Raw genomic sequence first — 13,847 nt, 5'->3', positions numbered from 1 at the left:
GTTCAATAATTTTGTTAAAGGCATAAATACGGTTCCATTTTTCCCTTGGTGTACACCTCTTAGTGATCAGCCACGTTCCCACATCTCTATGGTGAAACAGGGACAAACGTAATGAACGCAAGGTTACTTCCATCTCTGGAAGTACTTCTTGCTTTAGTTAACGCATTCTTCTAACCTTCTCTCGACAGATCAGAATGACATCTTCACTTATGCTCTCACAGTGAAGATGTTGTCTACCATGCTTTAGCTAAACATCTTTATTTCTTTAGCACAGATTAAATTACTTGTTTAATTCATAATACTCACCAAGGGATTAAGAAAACATCATGGAGAAAATAATTTAGGGGGGAGCGGAAATAGACAGAGAAGTGAAAATGGAAATGATCGAGACATTTAATAATACTATTTAGCGTCTGATACATGGTTGTGAATGAAAAGATTAAGAAGATGAAATACAATTGATGAAATAGAGTTAGAAATAAATACAAATTAACGGCAACGTCTTGGCACAGATCTGGAATGAAAAATTGCTTGTCGGTATCGATGGAGTGAATGGACGGATGAACTTCCCTCTCAGGCTTGCTCAACCGGTAGATGGGATCTAAATACAGAGCTTCTCAGTGGGGATTTGGCAGAATTGCACTAAGACTTACATCTCAACCTTGTCTCTTCTCTTCCCGGATCTCTCTTCTTGTTATGGAAATTCTGAAGATGGAAGAATAAATATTTCTTATGTTATGTAATCAGACCGTCAAATCTGCACAACGATTGTTGTACACGTGTCACAATCCTCCGTGTTTGCATTGCTCAGCTGCATCTTTCGATCGGTTGCTCGCATGCTGTGTTGTTTTTATTACCACATGCGGTTGAAGCTCAGCTCGGGATCGACCGTCGCATTGTGCCGTCATTGCGTTAATCGTCTCTTCATTGTTGATTGACGAGCGCAAGGTGACAGAGATGCGTTGTGCAGTTTCTCGTTGAGCCTTGATTGCAAGCGGTGACTTGATTTCCTGCAAAACATAGTAGAAATATCTTCTTCTACCATCTTAATGATGTTAGTGGGTGTAATTGCAATAATTTATATTTATTTTATTTCTAAGCTAATTTTCATACAATGGACACATATTTACTCTCTTTTGGCCGCAAAATCTGAATAAGGCAACATAAATAGCTTGTATTTCTACAAGTTATCACACCCCCAAATTTAGATATATGCTTATCCTCAAGCATATCTTCTACTAAGTCAATATATCTCAATTCCTATCCTATATTTTTGCGTCGATTGTTTGCTCCGAATGTTACACTTAGGCATATTTCTCAACAATGCTATTTCCTCCTATCCTTGCTAATTCTTAACAAAGCCCTACTTTATTCATCTACATAACATATTTCTGCTCAAAGATGCTTTTATAGTTTTAAAAATAAAATGTTTACCTCTTCTTTGTCAAAACAACTCGATGTATCTATATGCGATGGTCAAACTTTGCATCATTTATTTAGAGACTGTTGGTCATGGTTATACTCTTCGTTTTGGCTTGCTCCCACGGGTGTCATACAAACATCTCACTACGGTCGTGTGCCAATTTCCAACTTTAACTCATGATAATCAGAGGAGTTGTCTCTTGCATTTATTTTTCTTTTCTTTTTCATATTGCATTGTTCTTGGAAACCCACCTTCGTTTTGGCTTTTCCAAACCGGGTGTCATACGAACATCAAACAACGAGCAGGTTCCTTTCACAACTTAACTCTTATCAGGTTGGGAATGCTTGAGGCTTTTCCCTTGCGCTGACATTGGAGCTTTGTCTGATTTTTTTTTTTTTTTTTTTTTATAGAGAATGAACGCATTTTCATAATGACCACATATTATTGATCTCATCTGCTCAGACCTTCCTCACCCCCAAATTTAAAGATGATCAAGGTCCTCATTGCATTGTTTGGATAGACTAGACAAACACTTAGAATAAAATTTTAAAAAGAAGGTTTGAGTAGATCTTTGATAGATAAAAGGTAAAGTACTTCTAAGCTACGAATTAACTGTGTTAGTCAGATTTTACAAAGTATGGGAAATGTTTCTAATTATAAACATATTATACATCATGGCAGCACAATGAATAACGCAAAAGTAAAAGATTCATAACATCGCAAATATTGACAAAGGATGATAAAAAAAAAGGCATAGGTAAATGGAGAGAATATGTACTCATTTGTATTGAATATTAACAAAGTATACAAATAATTAAAAATTAACGCAATACAAAATTGTCGCCTACGTAAAGAATCAAAGAATCGAGATGTTATCTTGTTGAATTTGATTCAGATGGGTTAAAAATTAACATCGTGCTTCTATTAATGCAAATACATTTTTGCTGAGGACGGGCAACAACGCATGCACTCCCGCAACACACCCTTTAATTCAACGCATTTCTGGAGGATCGGGCGCACGGTATTTCTACCAGCGCATCACTACCTCAACATAATGCTTTTTCACTAAGGACGGGCAAAGAACACATACGTGCGCAACACACCCCTCAACGCAATGCATTTGGGTGTAATGAATGCAAAGTGTCTCTTGTTAACACACAATGTACCAATCATCGTGTTACATACCGGTTTTAAATTTTTCTTTTTTTAAATCATCAAAAATGCAGGTCGAAAAGACTTTGCGATGTCTAATGTTTCATCCAATCATTCACAAAAATTAAAGAACAGCACTACTAATGTATACAAACTAAAAGAATTCAACATGACATGAAAAATTAAATTGAAGAGAATTACCGAAAACAATAAATGCTACTTCTAAAAAGTAGTAAATAACATGATTTTGAAAGCAATAAAAGAAAACTGTAAAGAAAGCAAGCAAACATAAATAGAGATGTTGATTGAAAGAAGTTCTCAAAATTACTGCAATCGCTTCCCGCAAGCGGATTAATCTTGCTTGCCCAAGTCAATGATGTCCATGCGTCGCTCGAAGTCACCTCCGTAGTACGGCTTAATCCATTGACCATTGACTTTAAACGCGTTGTTCCTGTCTAAGGTTGTTAGTTCCACTGCTCCGTGAGGAAAGATAGTCTTGATTTTGAACGGCCCAGACCAGTGAGATTTCAACTTTCCTGGGAATAATCGCAAACGAGCGTTAAATAGTAATACCTTTTGACTTTCGCTGAATGTCCGATCATTTATCGGTCATCATGCCACTTCTTGGTTTTCTCCTTATAGATCTTGGAATTTCATAGGCATTCCTTCGCTATTCGACCAACTGATTCAATTGTAGCTTTCGGAATTTCCCCGCATTTGTTAAATCAAACTGCAACTTCTTGCATGCCCACATCGCTGTATGTTCCAACTCGAGTGGCAGATGACAAGCCTTTTCAAAGACCAGGGCATATGGGGACATACCAATTGGTGTTTTATAGGAAGTTTTGTATGCCCACAACGCTTCATCAAGCTTGGGTAGCCAATCCTTCCTAGAAGTATTAACTACCTTCTCCAAGATAGTTTTGATATCTCGGTTAGAAATCTCTACTTGCCCATTAGTCTGTGCGTGATAAGCAGTCGCAACTCGATGGTTGACATTAAATTTAGTCAACAAGTTGGCAATTATGCGGTTGATAAAATGAGAGCCCTCGTTGCTGATTAAGGCCCGTGGCATCCCATATCGAGCAAAAATATTCTTCTTAAGAAACTTTGCCACTGTGGCCGCATCATTATTGGCACATGCGATAGCCTCAACCCATTTTGATATGTAATCAACCGTAACAAGATATAGTGATGACCTTCTGATGGTGGAAACGCGCCCATGAAGTCAATTCCCCAAACATCAAATAATTCCACTTCTAAGATTAATGTCAATGGCACTTCATTTCTCTTTGACATATTCCCCGTTCTCTAACATCTATCGCATTGCACAACGTGGGCTTGGGCATCCTTGAATAGTGTTGGCCAAAAATAGCCACACTATAGAACCTTTGCGGTAGTCCGCTGCCCCCCAAAGTGTCCTCCATAAGGGGACTCATGACACATCTCCAGAATGTGCTTGACTTCGTGCTCAGGAACGCATCGACGTAATATATGATCAAGACCAAGTCGATATAGGAATGGGTTATCCCAGAAATAAAATTTGACATCATGTCTTAGCTTCTTCTTTTGCTGGTAAGTATAGCCATTTGGTATTTGACCAAAAACAATAAAATTCACGATGTCTGCATACCAGGGAACATTAATGCCCACTGCCATCAGCAGCTCATCGGGGAATCTTCCTTCAATATCTTTTTCTTTACTTTGAACCTCGTAATTATCCAATCTTGACAAATGATCCGCGACTTGGTTCTTGGTGCCCTTCCGGTCTTTGATCTCTTGGTAAATTCTTGCAGTAGCAACATCCACCATATAAGCCTTGGTTTTGCATCCTTTTTTGTCATCAAATACTTGATCGCAGAGTGATCCGTATACACCACAACATTTTTTTCGATTAAGTATTGTCGGAATTTCTCTAGTGAAAATACCACTGCAAGCATTTCCTTCTCTGTGGTTGTATAGTTCTCCTGCGCATCATTCAATGTTTTACTCACATAATAAATAGGATGCAATACCTTGTCCTTACACTGACTTAATACTACGCCAATAGCATATCCGTTCGTGTCACACATCAATGCAAATGGTTGCATTCAGTCTGGCACCACCAGAATGGGTGCGGTGATGAGTGCATCTTTCAATGTGTTGAATGCTTTGATACAGCATCATCAAAATTATATTCTCGGTCAGCTTTAAGGAGCGCACTTAGGGGCCTTGCGATCTGAGAGAAGTTGCGAATAAATCTTCTATAAAACCCAGTGTGTCCCAGAAAGCTCCTGTGTTTTCACGTTCACTGGTGGGGGTAACTTGGAAATTGCGTCAATTTTTGCTTGATCAACTTCCAATCCTGCTTTAGAGATTTTGTGACCCAGAACTATTCCTTCTTCCACCATAAAGTGTCATTTTTCCCAGTTCAAAACAAGATTTGTTGCCACGCATCTCTTCAAGACCTTTTCAAGGTTAGATAGACAGGAGTCGTAATTATTGTCAAAGACTGAAAAATCATCTATGAATACCTCAACTGACTCCTCCAAGTAATCTGAGAATATTGCCATCATGCATCATTGGAAAGTGCCTGGCGCATTGCAGAGTTCAAATGACATGTGTCAAAATGCAAATGTACTAAATAGGCACGTGAATGTTGTCTTATCCTGATCTTCCAGCACAATTGCTATTTGATTGTACCCTGAATTGACGTCAAGAAAATAGAAAAATTCATTCCCCCCAAGTCTATCTAGCATCTGATCAATGAACGGGAGTGGAAAGTGGTCCTTTTTAGTGGCCAAGTTTAACTTACGATAATCCATGCAAATTCTCCACCCCGTAGTCGTTCTTGTGGGAATTAATTCATTCTTGTCATTAGTGACAACCATCATCCCACCTTTCTTTGGAACACACTGCACTAGGCTCACCCAGTTGCTATAATATATCGGGTAGATAACTCCTGCATCCAGCCACTTCACTATTTCCTTCTTTACGACCTCCCTCATAGTCGGGTTCAAGTGGCGTTGCCTTTCTACCGATCCTGTCTTTCCTTCTTCCAAACAAATCTTGTGCATACAATACGAGGGGCTGATTCCTCGAATGTTCGCCAAGGTCCATCCTAAGGCCTTTGTTTTATTTCTTAGGATTTGTATGAGCGCATCTTCTTTCTCCTTACTCAGTGATGCGGAAATGATAACTGGTAACGTGTTGTTACTTCCTAAGTAAGCATACTTAAGGTGCACGGGCAACGACTTTAACTCTAGCACAAGTGGCTCTTCCAAAGATGGTTTAATGCGTTGTGAGTTCCGTTCAGATAACTTGAGCGGTTCAAAATTTGATTCAGTACAAATTGTGGCGCAGTCCTCCTCCAATATTGCACCGATTCCAAGATCTTCTTCCTTCAGCTCCTTCAGGGGTTCGTGCCAATGTTCTTCTCGTAGTTCCTCAATATATTGGCAGTTTTCCATGTCACCTGGGTACTTCAACGCATTGAACACGTTGAATTTTACTTCCTGATCGTCGACCCTGATTTCAAGATCTTCTTCCTCCAGCTCCTTCAGGGGTTCGTGCCAATGTTCTTCCCGCAGTTCCTCAATATATTGTTAGTTTTCCATGTCACCTGGGTACTTCAACGCATTGAACACATTGAATTTACTTCCTAATCGTCGACCCTGATGGTCAATTCCTCTTTTTGCACATCGATCAGTGCTTGCCTTGATGCGAGAAATGGGCGACCCAAGATGATAGGGACTTCTTTGTCAGCTTCGTAATCCAATATGACAAAATCTGCCAGAAAGATAAACTTGTCCACTTGAACGAGTACATCCTCTATCTTACCCTCAGGATGCTTTATTGATCTATTGGCTAACTGTAATGTGATCGTAGTTGGTCTTGCATTCCCGATATCTAGCTTCTTAAAAATCAACAAGCGCATTACATTTATGCTTGCCCCTAAATCGCACAGCGTGTTCCCGAACATCTTCCATCCTATCATGCAAGGCAATGTAAAACTCCCAGGGTCCTTCATTTAAGTGGGGATATTGTTTGTGAAACAGTGCACTGCATTCATACGTTAACGCAACTTTTTCATTTTCCCCTCTTTCTTTTATTGGCAAGGATATCCTTGAAAAATTTTACATAAGGCATCTGCTCTAGTACTTCTATTAACGAAATGATAATGTGTAGCTGTCGGAGAATGTCCAGAAACCTCTGAAATTGTTTTCTATCATGTTTCTTCTTTAGCTTGGACGGGAAAGGTGGAGGATCCCGCCTTTCTTCTTGTTGCGTTGGCTGCTTACTGAGGTCCTGTTCTTGTTGTGTTTCATTATCTGGAGGTTGCTTGATTGAGAATTCAAGTCTTGAGGAGCTTTATCTTTTGTATGTGAAATTGCTTCTGAACTGGTACTCTTTCCACTACTGTTTGATTGGTCATCTTCAACAGCCAAATCTACTGGTGCTGTAGTCACATCTGGTACTCATGGCATAGGGGCTGTTGTTTTGCCACTTCTCAATGTAACTGCGAGACATATTCTTTACCTAGCTGCCTCGATGCCCCTGAGTTTCTGTGCCGCATACCAAGTGCTTTCTTCTTTAATTCTCTAGCAAGCTGATCAGTTTGCTCTTCTAATTCTTTAAGGGAGTCAGCTTGTGATTTTCTAATTACCTCGCTCTTTTCAATGTAAGGTTTTAACAATGTCTCCAGAGTCGAGGTGTTGCTAGAGGTATCATATAAGAACGGTTGGTCACAGGGTGGTATACCTTGAGAATTACCTGGGTTACAGTCTGGAGTAATGAAGACCGGAGGGTTGCCTCTATCCCCTTGATAACTATTCTGATAGAAACTATGGCTCCCCTAGTTGTGATTCCCATCCCAACTCGAAGTTGAGTGATCCCACCAACCAGGGTTCTAGATGTTGCCAACCAATTCATCATAGACAAAATATACGGGTTGTTGATTCCATGGGCAGACTTCTACTGGATGTCCCTCTCCACATTGGATGCAATTCATTAACTTGCGCTGATCCTGAGAGAGAGTTCTATGTTGGTTAGCCACCGCCTGGAGGAGTAAAGTCATTATAGTCATTTGATCGACTAGTGCACTCATTGTATCAGTTGGCACATCGACACTTTTTACTCTTTCTTACTTTAGACCTCTTACCTCGAGCCCAGTATCAATCCACTCATCAGAATTTCGTGAGATGCGATCCAAGATATTCTTTGCTTCCATATATGATCTGTTCATTAATCCTCCCTCTGCGGAGGCACCGACAACTGCTTGCATTGATTGATCTAAGCCATTTTAAAAGGTTTCCATCAGAATACTATCGAGAATCCCGATATACGAACAATTCTTCACTAACTGTCGGAATCGCACCCAGTGGTGCTCAAGGTTTCATAACCCTTTTGCTCAAAATTCAACACATCCCTCCATTTCCTTGCGTTGACGGCTGGAGGGAAGAATCTGTTCATGAACCTATCAACCAATTGTTCCCATGCTTTAATCTCATTCGGCTCTAATGACTGAGCCCACCTCTTTGCTTCATCCCACAGTGTGTATGGGAAAAGATATAACCTACGTCTTTCTTGAGTCACATTAGGTATGGAGAATGCACTGCGCATGTCTACAAAATTCGTCAAATGCGCATGAGGGACTTCTCCTTGTAATCCTCCAAATTGACCCATATTTTGAATCATCTGCAGCATGATTGGTTTTACATTCTCCTCAACCGTTTGTCTTGCGATTCCTGGTGAAAAGTTATAGAAATCCGACGCCGCATAATCCCTCATAGGGATGTTATGGTCAGCAGCAAGAAAAACTGGATCTTGCACCGGAAAATTTTCCCTTTGGTTCCCTACGAATGCCACATTCTCATAAGCCATGCTTCTTCACCACTTAATTAGGCCCTGATGAACTTGTGCGCGAATAATACACTTGATCTCTAGGTCCACTTAGAATCTCTGAATCACTCAAGCACTCCTAAGCCGTCAGACTGCTCTTCGCGTTGAACAGCCAGTACAAAGAGATTTGTCCTGCAAAACACCACAAATATACTCAAACAATAAACTGTTAACAAATCCCCGGCAACGGCGCCATAAACTTGTAAACGCAGAAATTGATCTTATGTCACACACCGCATGGATAATATAATGTATGAGACAAGTCCATGTCCCCGTAACCAATTCCCCAGCAACGGTGCCATAAACTTGTAATGCAAAGTTTTAATTACTTGTTATGCATGCACTGTGATGATTAAAATGCGATGCAAGAATAGAATGATGACTTTATTGTCTGTATGCGATACTACTTCTAGATATGTGTTATTTATGAGAATCTAGTAGTATACTATGCGTTGTCACAAGTTTCCTTGCGTTGGAACCAAGTATAATTCCACCGCAAGTTTCTCGGTGTGATTCGAGGTTGAACACAGGGACTGTTTAAGGTTATTGCGTTATGTTTGTGATACATGCGACCAGGGGTTTTTCAATTTATAAAAGTTGTTGTGTACAAGGATATAAACATGCGATAAAGTAAAGTAAAGAAGTAAAGTTGCGATAATAAAATAAATTGCGTTAAAGTAAATTTGATCTAAGATGATACAAGGTACAAGTTTCATGATACTGAGGTCGAGGCTGGCTGTGAAGATTATACAAAGATCGTGTAATGGGGTGACAAGTCTTATGTGTGAAACAGAAAGAGAAAAGATAATTAGTACAAACATTGCAAGTTCCTTAATTGTGTCAATGGCATAAATACGGTTCCGCTTTTCCCTTGGCGTACACCTCTTGGTGATCGGCCACGTTCCCACATCACTGTGGTGAAACAGGGATAAACGTAATGAATGCAAGGTTGCTTCCATCTCTGGAAGTACTTCTTTCTTTAGTTAACGCATTCTTCTAACCTTCTCTCGACAGATCAGAATGGCATCTTCATCTCTACTCTCACAGGTGAAGATGTTGTCTAGCATGCTTTAGCTAAACATCTTTATTTCTTTAGAATAGATTAAGTTACTTGTTTAATTCATATTAATCACCAAGGGATTAAGAAAATATCATGGAGAAAATGATTTAGGGAGGAGCAGAAATAGACAGAGAAGTGAAAATGGAAATGATCGAGACATTTAATAATACTATTTAGCGTCTGATACATGGTTTCGAATTAATATATTAAGAAGATAAAATAAAATTGATGAAATAGAGTTAGAAACAAATACAAATAAGCGGCAACGTCTTGGCACAGATCTGGAATGGAAAACTGCTTGTCGGTGTCGATGGAGTGAATGGACGGATGAGCTTCCCTCTCAGACTTGCTCAACCGGTAGATGGGATCTAAATACAGAGCTTCTCGGCGGGGATTTGGCAGAATTGCACTGAGACTTACATCTCAACCTTGTCTCTTCTCTTCCCGGATCTCTCTGATCAGCACTCAGATCAGCCTTTCTCTCAATAATCTAGCATAAATTACCCCGTGTCAAGTATATTTTTCACTGAAGTCTATGGGGGTATTTATAGGTGAAAAGATTTGACTCTTGGCTTGTGGACCCCACTTCTTGTTATGGAAATTCCAAAGATGGAGGAATAAATATTCTTTCTGTTATACAATCAGACCGTCAAATCTACACAACGGTTGTTGTACATGTGTTACAATCCTCCGCGTTTGCGTTGCTCGGCTACATCTTTTGATCGGTTGCTCGCATGCGGTGTTGTTTTTATTATCGCATGCAATTGAAGCTTAGCTCGGGATCAACTGTCGCATTGCACCGTCATTGCGTTAATTGTCTCTTCATTGTTGATTGACGAGCGCAAGGTGATAGAGATGCGTTGTTCAATTTCTCGTTGAGCCTTGATCGCAAGCGGTGACTTGGTTTCCTGCAAAACATAGTAGAAATATCTTCTTCTACCATCTTAATGATGTTAGTGGGTGTAATTGCGATAATTTATATTTATTATATTTCTAAGCTAATTTTCATACAATCGACGCATATTTACTCTCTTAATGGACTGAAGCAAGCTTCTCGATCACAGAACATAAAATTTGATACTATTATCAAATCTTATGGCTTTGATCAAAATGTTGATGAGCCTTGTGTATACAAGAAGATCATAAAAAATTCAGTAGTTTTTCTAGTGTTATATGTAGATGATATCCTACTCATTAGGAATGATGTAGGTTTACTGACTGCAATTAAGAACTTACTAGCAACCTAATTCCAAATGAAGGATTTAGGAGAGGCTCAGTTTGTTCTGAGTATTCAGATCTTTAGATATCGAAATAACAAAATGCTAGTGTTGTCTCAGGCCTAGTATATTGACAAGATGCTTGTCAAATATATGATCCAAAACTCTAAGAAGGGCTTATTGACTTGCAGGCACAGAGTTACATTGTCTAAGGAACAATGTCCTAAGACACCTCAAAAGGTTGAGGAGATGAGACGGATCCCCTATACATCTGATGTGGGCAGCTTGATGTATGCGATGTTATTTACTAGACCTGACCTCTGCTATGCAGTGGGGATAGTCAGTAGATATCGATCTAATCTAGGATTAGATAACTGGATAGCCGTTAAAAATATCCTCAAGTATCTATGGAGAACGAGGGACTACATGCTTGTGTATAGTTTTAAGGATTTGATCCTTATAGGATACACGAACTCTGATTATTAGACCAATAAGGATTCTAGGAAATCTACATTAGGATCAGTATTCACTCTTAACGGAGGGGTAGTAGTATGGCGAAGCACCAAGCAAGGGTGCATCGCCGACTCCACTGACTAAGTATGTAGCGGCTTGTGAAGCTGCCAAGGAAGTCGTTTGGCTCAGGATGTTCTTGACTATCTGGATGTTTTTTTGAACATGTCAAAGCTCATCACACTTTATTGTGATAATAATGGTGCTGTGGCTAATTCCTGAGAGCTTAGGAGTCACAAGCACGACAAACATATAGAGTGAAAGTTTAATTTCATCTGAGAGATTGTGCATCGAGGGGATGTGATTGTCACACAGATAGCTTCGTGCACAATATTACTGATCCATTTACAAAGGCCTCTACGGCTACGGTGTTTGAGGGTCACCTGCAGAGTATGGGTCTATGGGACAGGCCACATCTGGACTAGGGCAAGTAGGAGATTTATACTGGGCGCGTGTTATGCCCTAGTTTATTATTCATGTACTTTGAACTTTGACTATATTGTACACCCCACTAGCTTTAGGTCAAGTGGGAGATTGTTGGGGTTGATGCCCTAAATCTCACAGTCTCCTATACTTTGTAAACAGTATTGAACAAACTTATTGTGTATTTAATAAAATATATGATATTTTATTCATTGTGTATAAAATATATGATATTTTAGTTGTATTAACCACAAACCAATAAACAACTTATATGTAAAGACATATGGGTTGATTCAAGTGATAACCTAAACGTTCTGTAGTAGATGGATAAGGCTGGGTACCTTATCCTAGTGACACTACGTGTATAGCCCGCTTTGTAAGTGTTACAATTGTTGAAAACTGCTATAAATGATCTGATCCCGATCATTCATGCATGGACATGTGAGCGGGGATATTCTATACAAAGGATTTTGTATAGGACCAAATAACAAAATGTTTAGTCTCATTATAGAACGCCGTTCATTATAGAGACTCACATTTCACCAAGATGACCATAGGTAAGATGACCTGAATCCTGAGTGAGCTGTGAACTCCTGCCTATGTGGGCGGTCCTTTGATTTGTATGGGTGAGAGTGGCCAGATCGCAGACTCAACAAGCCTACAATTTTGGGGATTCTTCTGATTGGGGAGCTAGGAACAGAGCTACATGAGATGGAATTCACTCATTCCTCAGCTTGTTCACTTAAGGGCAAATTCTGGGTCTTGAATAATGTGGTGCCACACCCTCTCTTGGTTCGAGAGTGGTTTAGTCATAGTTGGACTATGATTTATTGTTCATTAGACGAATCAGTGGTACTTAAGAACTTAGATGTAACTAAAAGTGTTAGGTTTTATGTCCTAAAATTCATAGTTTATAAAATGATAAACATTTTCTATAATCAATATACTTATTATTGATTTTATAAATTGTATGAAAGTCTAAATCCAATAAACTAAGACCCATGACTATTACATGAGTACTTGAACTTTATGTGGAGACATAAGAGTGGATCAAGTTTGAGTAAATAGTCAAAATGATCTATTGTACATGAATAAGTTTGGGTATCTTATTCTGGTTACACTATTGGATGTGGCCTAGTCTGTAGTTGTTACAAAGAGCTGTAAAGTGCTATATACGATGTGATTCCAATTCGTACATGTTATGACATGAGGAGTGGGGGCGTCTTATGCAATGAGTTTGCATAAGATCGGACCGTGAAATAAGTCATCCTTACTTTATAACGCTATTTACTATATAAGACTGACTATTTCACTTAGATGACCTAGGTAACTCGATCTTAATCCTGAGCTAACTATGAACTCCTATTTATTCGAGATTATTCTTAGATTTGCATAGGTAAGGGTTGACTCAACAGCGTGGTAACGGGCAGAAATGCACGTTATTACAACGCAAAGATAAAAAGTGAAGAATTGCGACGGTAAAAATATGTAAAATGGTGTCCAAAAGCATTAAGTTAAGAACATTGCAACCGCATGTGTCCATAGCATTAAAGCAGCTAATTTACGTATTTTGTGCAGGAAAATGCATTGGTGCAAGGCATAATTGCGATCCAAGGAATTCAGCATCTGAGAGCATTAAAACATTGCGACCACAAGGCTATGCGGTCGTATGCGTTCGCGAAGATCTGCCCAAGAAGGTGGCCGCATAGAGACGGCACATCAAGGTCAAAGCTTAATAAATCACGATGGGACAGAAAGCTGATGACGGTCAAATCTGAATTTAGTTGACAAGCCGTTAACGACACACTGTACAAGTACAATCAACTTTTCGGTGACAATTAATCGGTGCATCAGATAGAGAATTATTTGAGAGAAAAGCTCTTCACCCTGAAGCTCTATAAATACCAAAGGCCACCTTCGTTAAAGGGGTTCCCCTGTTTAGAATTTAGAGTTCTTCTTCGCCATATACATAGATAGTCGTAGTCTGTAATTTTATATACTTAGAAGGCGGAGGCGAGTGAAGAGAGAAGATGCCGAAAGATCGTCCTAGTTAGCTCGGAAGAGTGCCAGGAAGTGTTGAGAACAGAGAGAGAGCAACTCTTGCGGAAGCAAGAACATTCGTTTGGGCAGAGTAGAAAAAAACTCAGTGTAAAAGCCTTGGAAAGCAAGACATTACTACTAG

General features: G+C 39.5%; 1 protein-coding gene across 1 annotated transcript; it reads right to left on the bottom strand.

The window, feature by feature from the left end:
* Positions 1–2,926: 2,926 nt before the first annotated feature.
* On the bottom strand, positions 2,927–3,650 carry LOC120089009. The gene is made up of 2 exons (XM_039046445.1): positions 3,398–3,650; positions 2,927–3,111 (listed from the first exon to the last, which is right to left on the bottom strand). Exons 1-2 carry the CDS (start codon positions 3,648–3,650, stop codon positions 2,927–2,929), a joined length of 438 nt encoding a protein of 145 aa, XP_038902373.1.
* Positions 3,651–13,847: the final 10,197 nt, after the last annotated feature.

Source organism: Benincasa hispida, chromosome 10 (assembly GCF_009727055.1).
Source record: "Benincasa hispida cultivar B227 chromosome 10, ASM972705v1, whole genome shotgun sequence".
Taxonomy (NCBI): domain Eukaryota; kingdom Viridiplantae; phylum Streptophyta; class Magnoliopsida; order Cucurbitales; family Cucurbitaceae; genus Benincasa; species Benincasa hispida.
Note: the sequence above shows the minus strand (reverse complement) of the source record. Positions and strands in the feature narration are given on the sequence as shown.

Bases quoted from the DNA above. Each gene is read 5' to 3' on its own strand.
- LOC120089009 (XM_039046445.1), bottom strand. From the start codon at position 3,650: ATGCCACGGGCCTTAATCAGCAACGAGGGCTCTCATTTTATCAACCGC. The intron at 3,112-3,397 runs GTATGTCCCCAT...GATTATTCCCAG, and splicing joins TTCCTATAAAACACCAATTG to GAAAGTTGAAATCTCACTGG.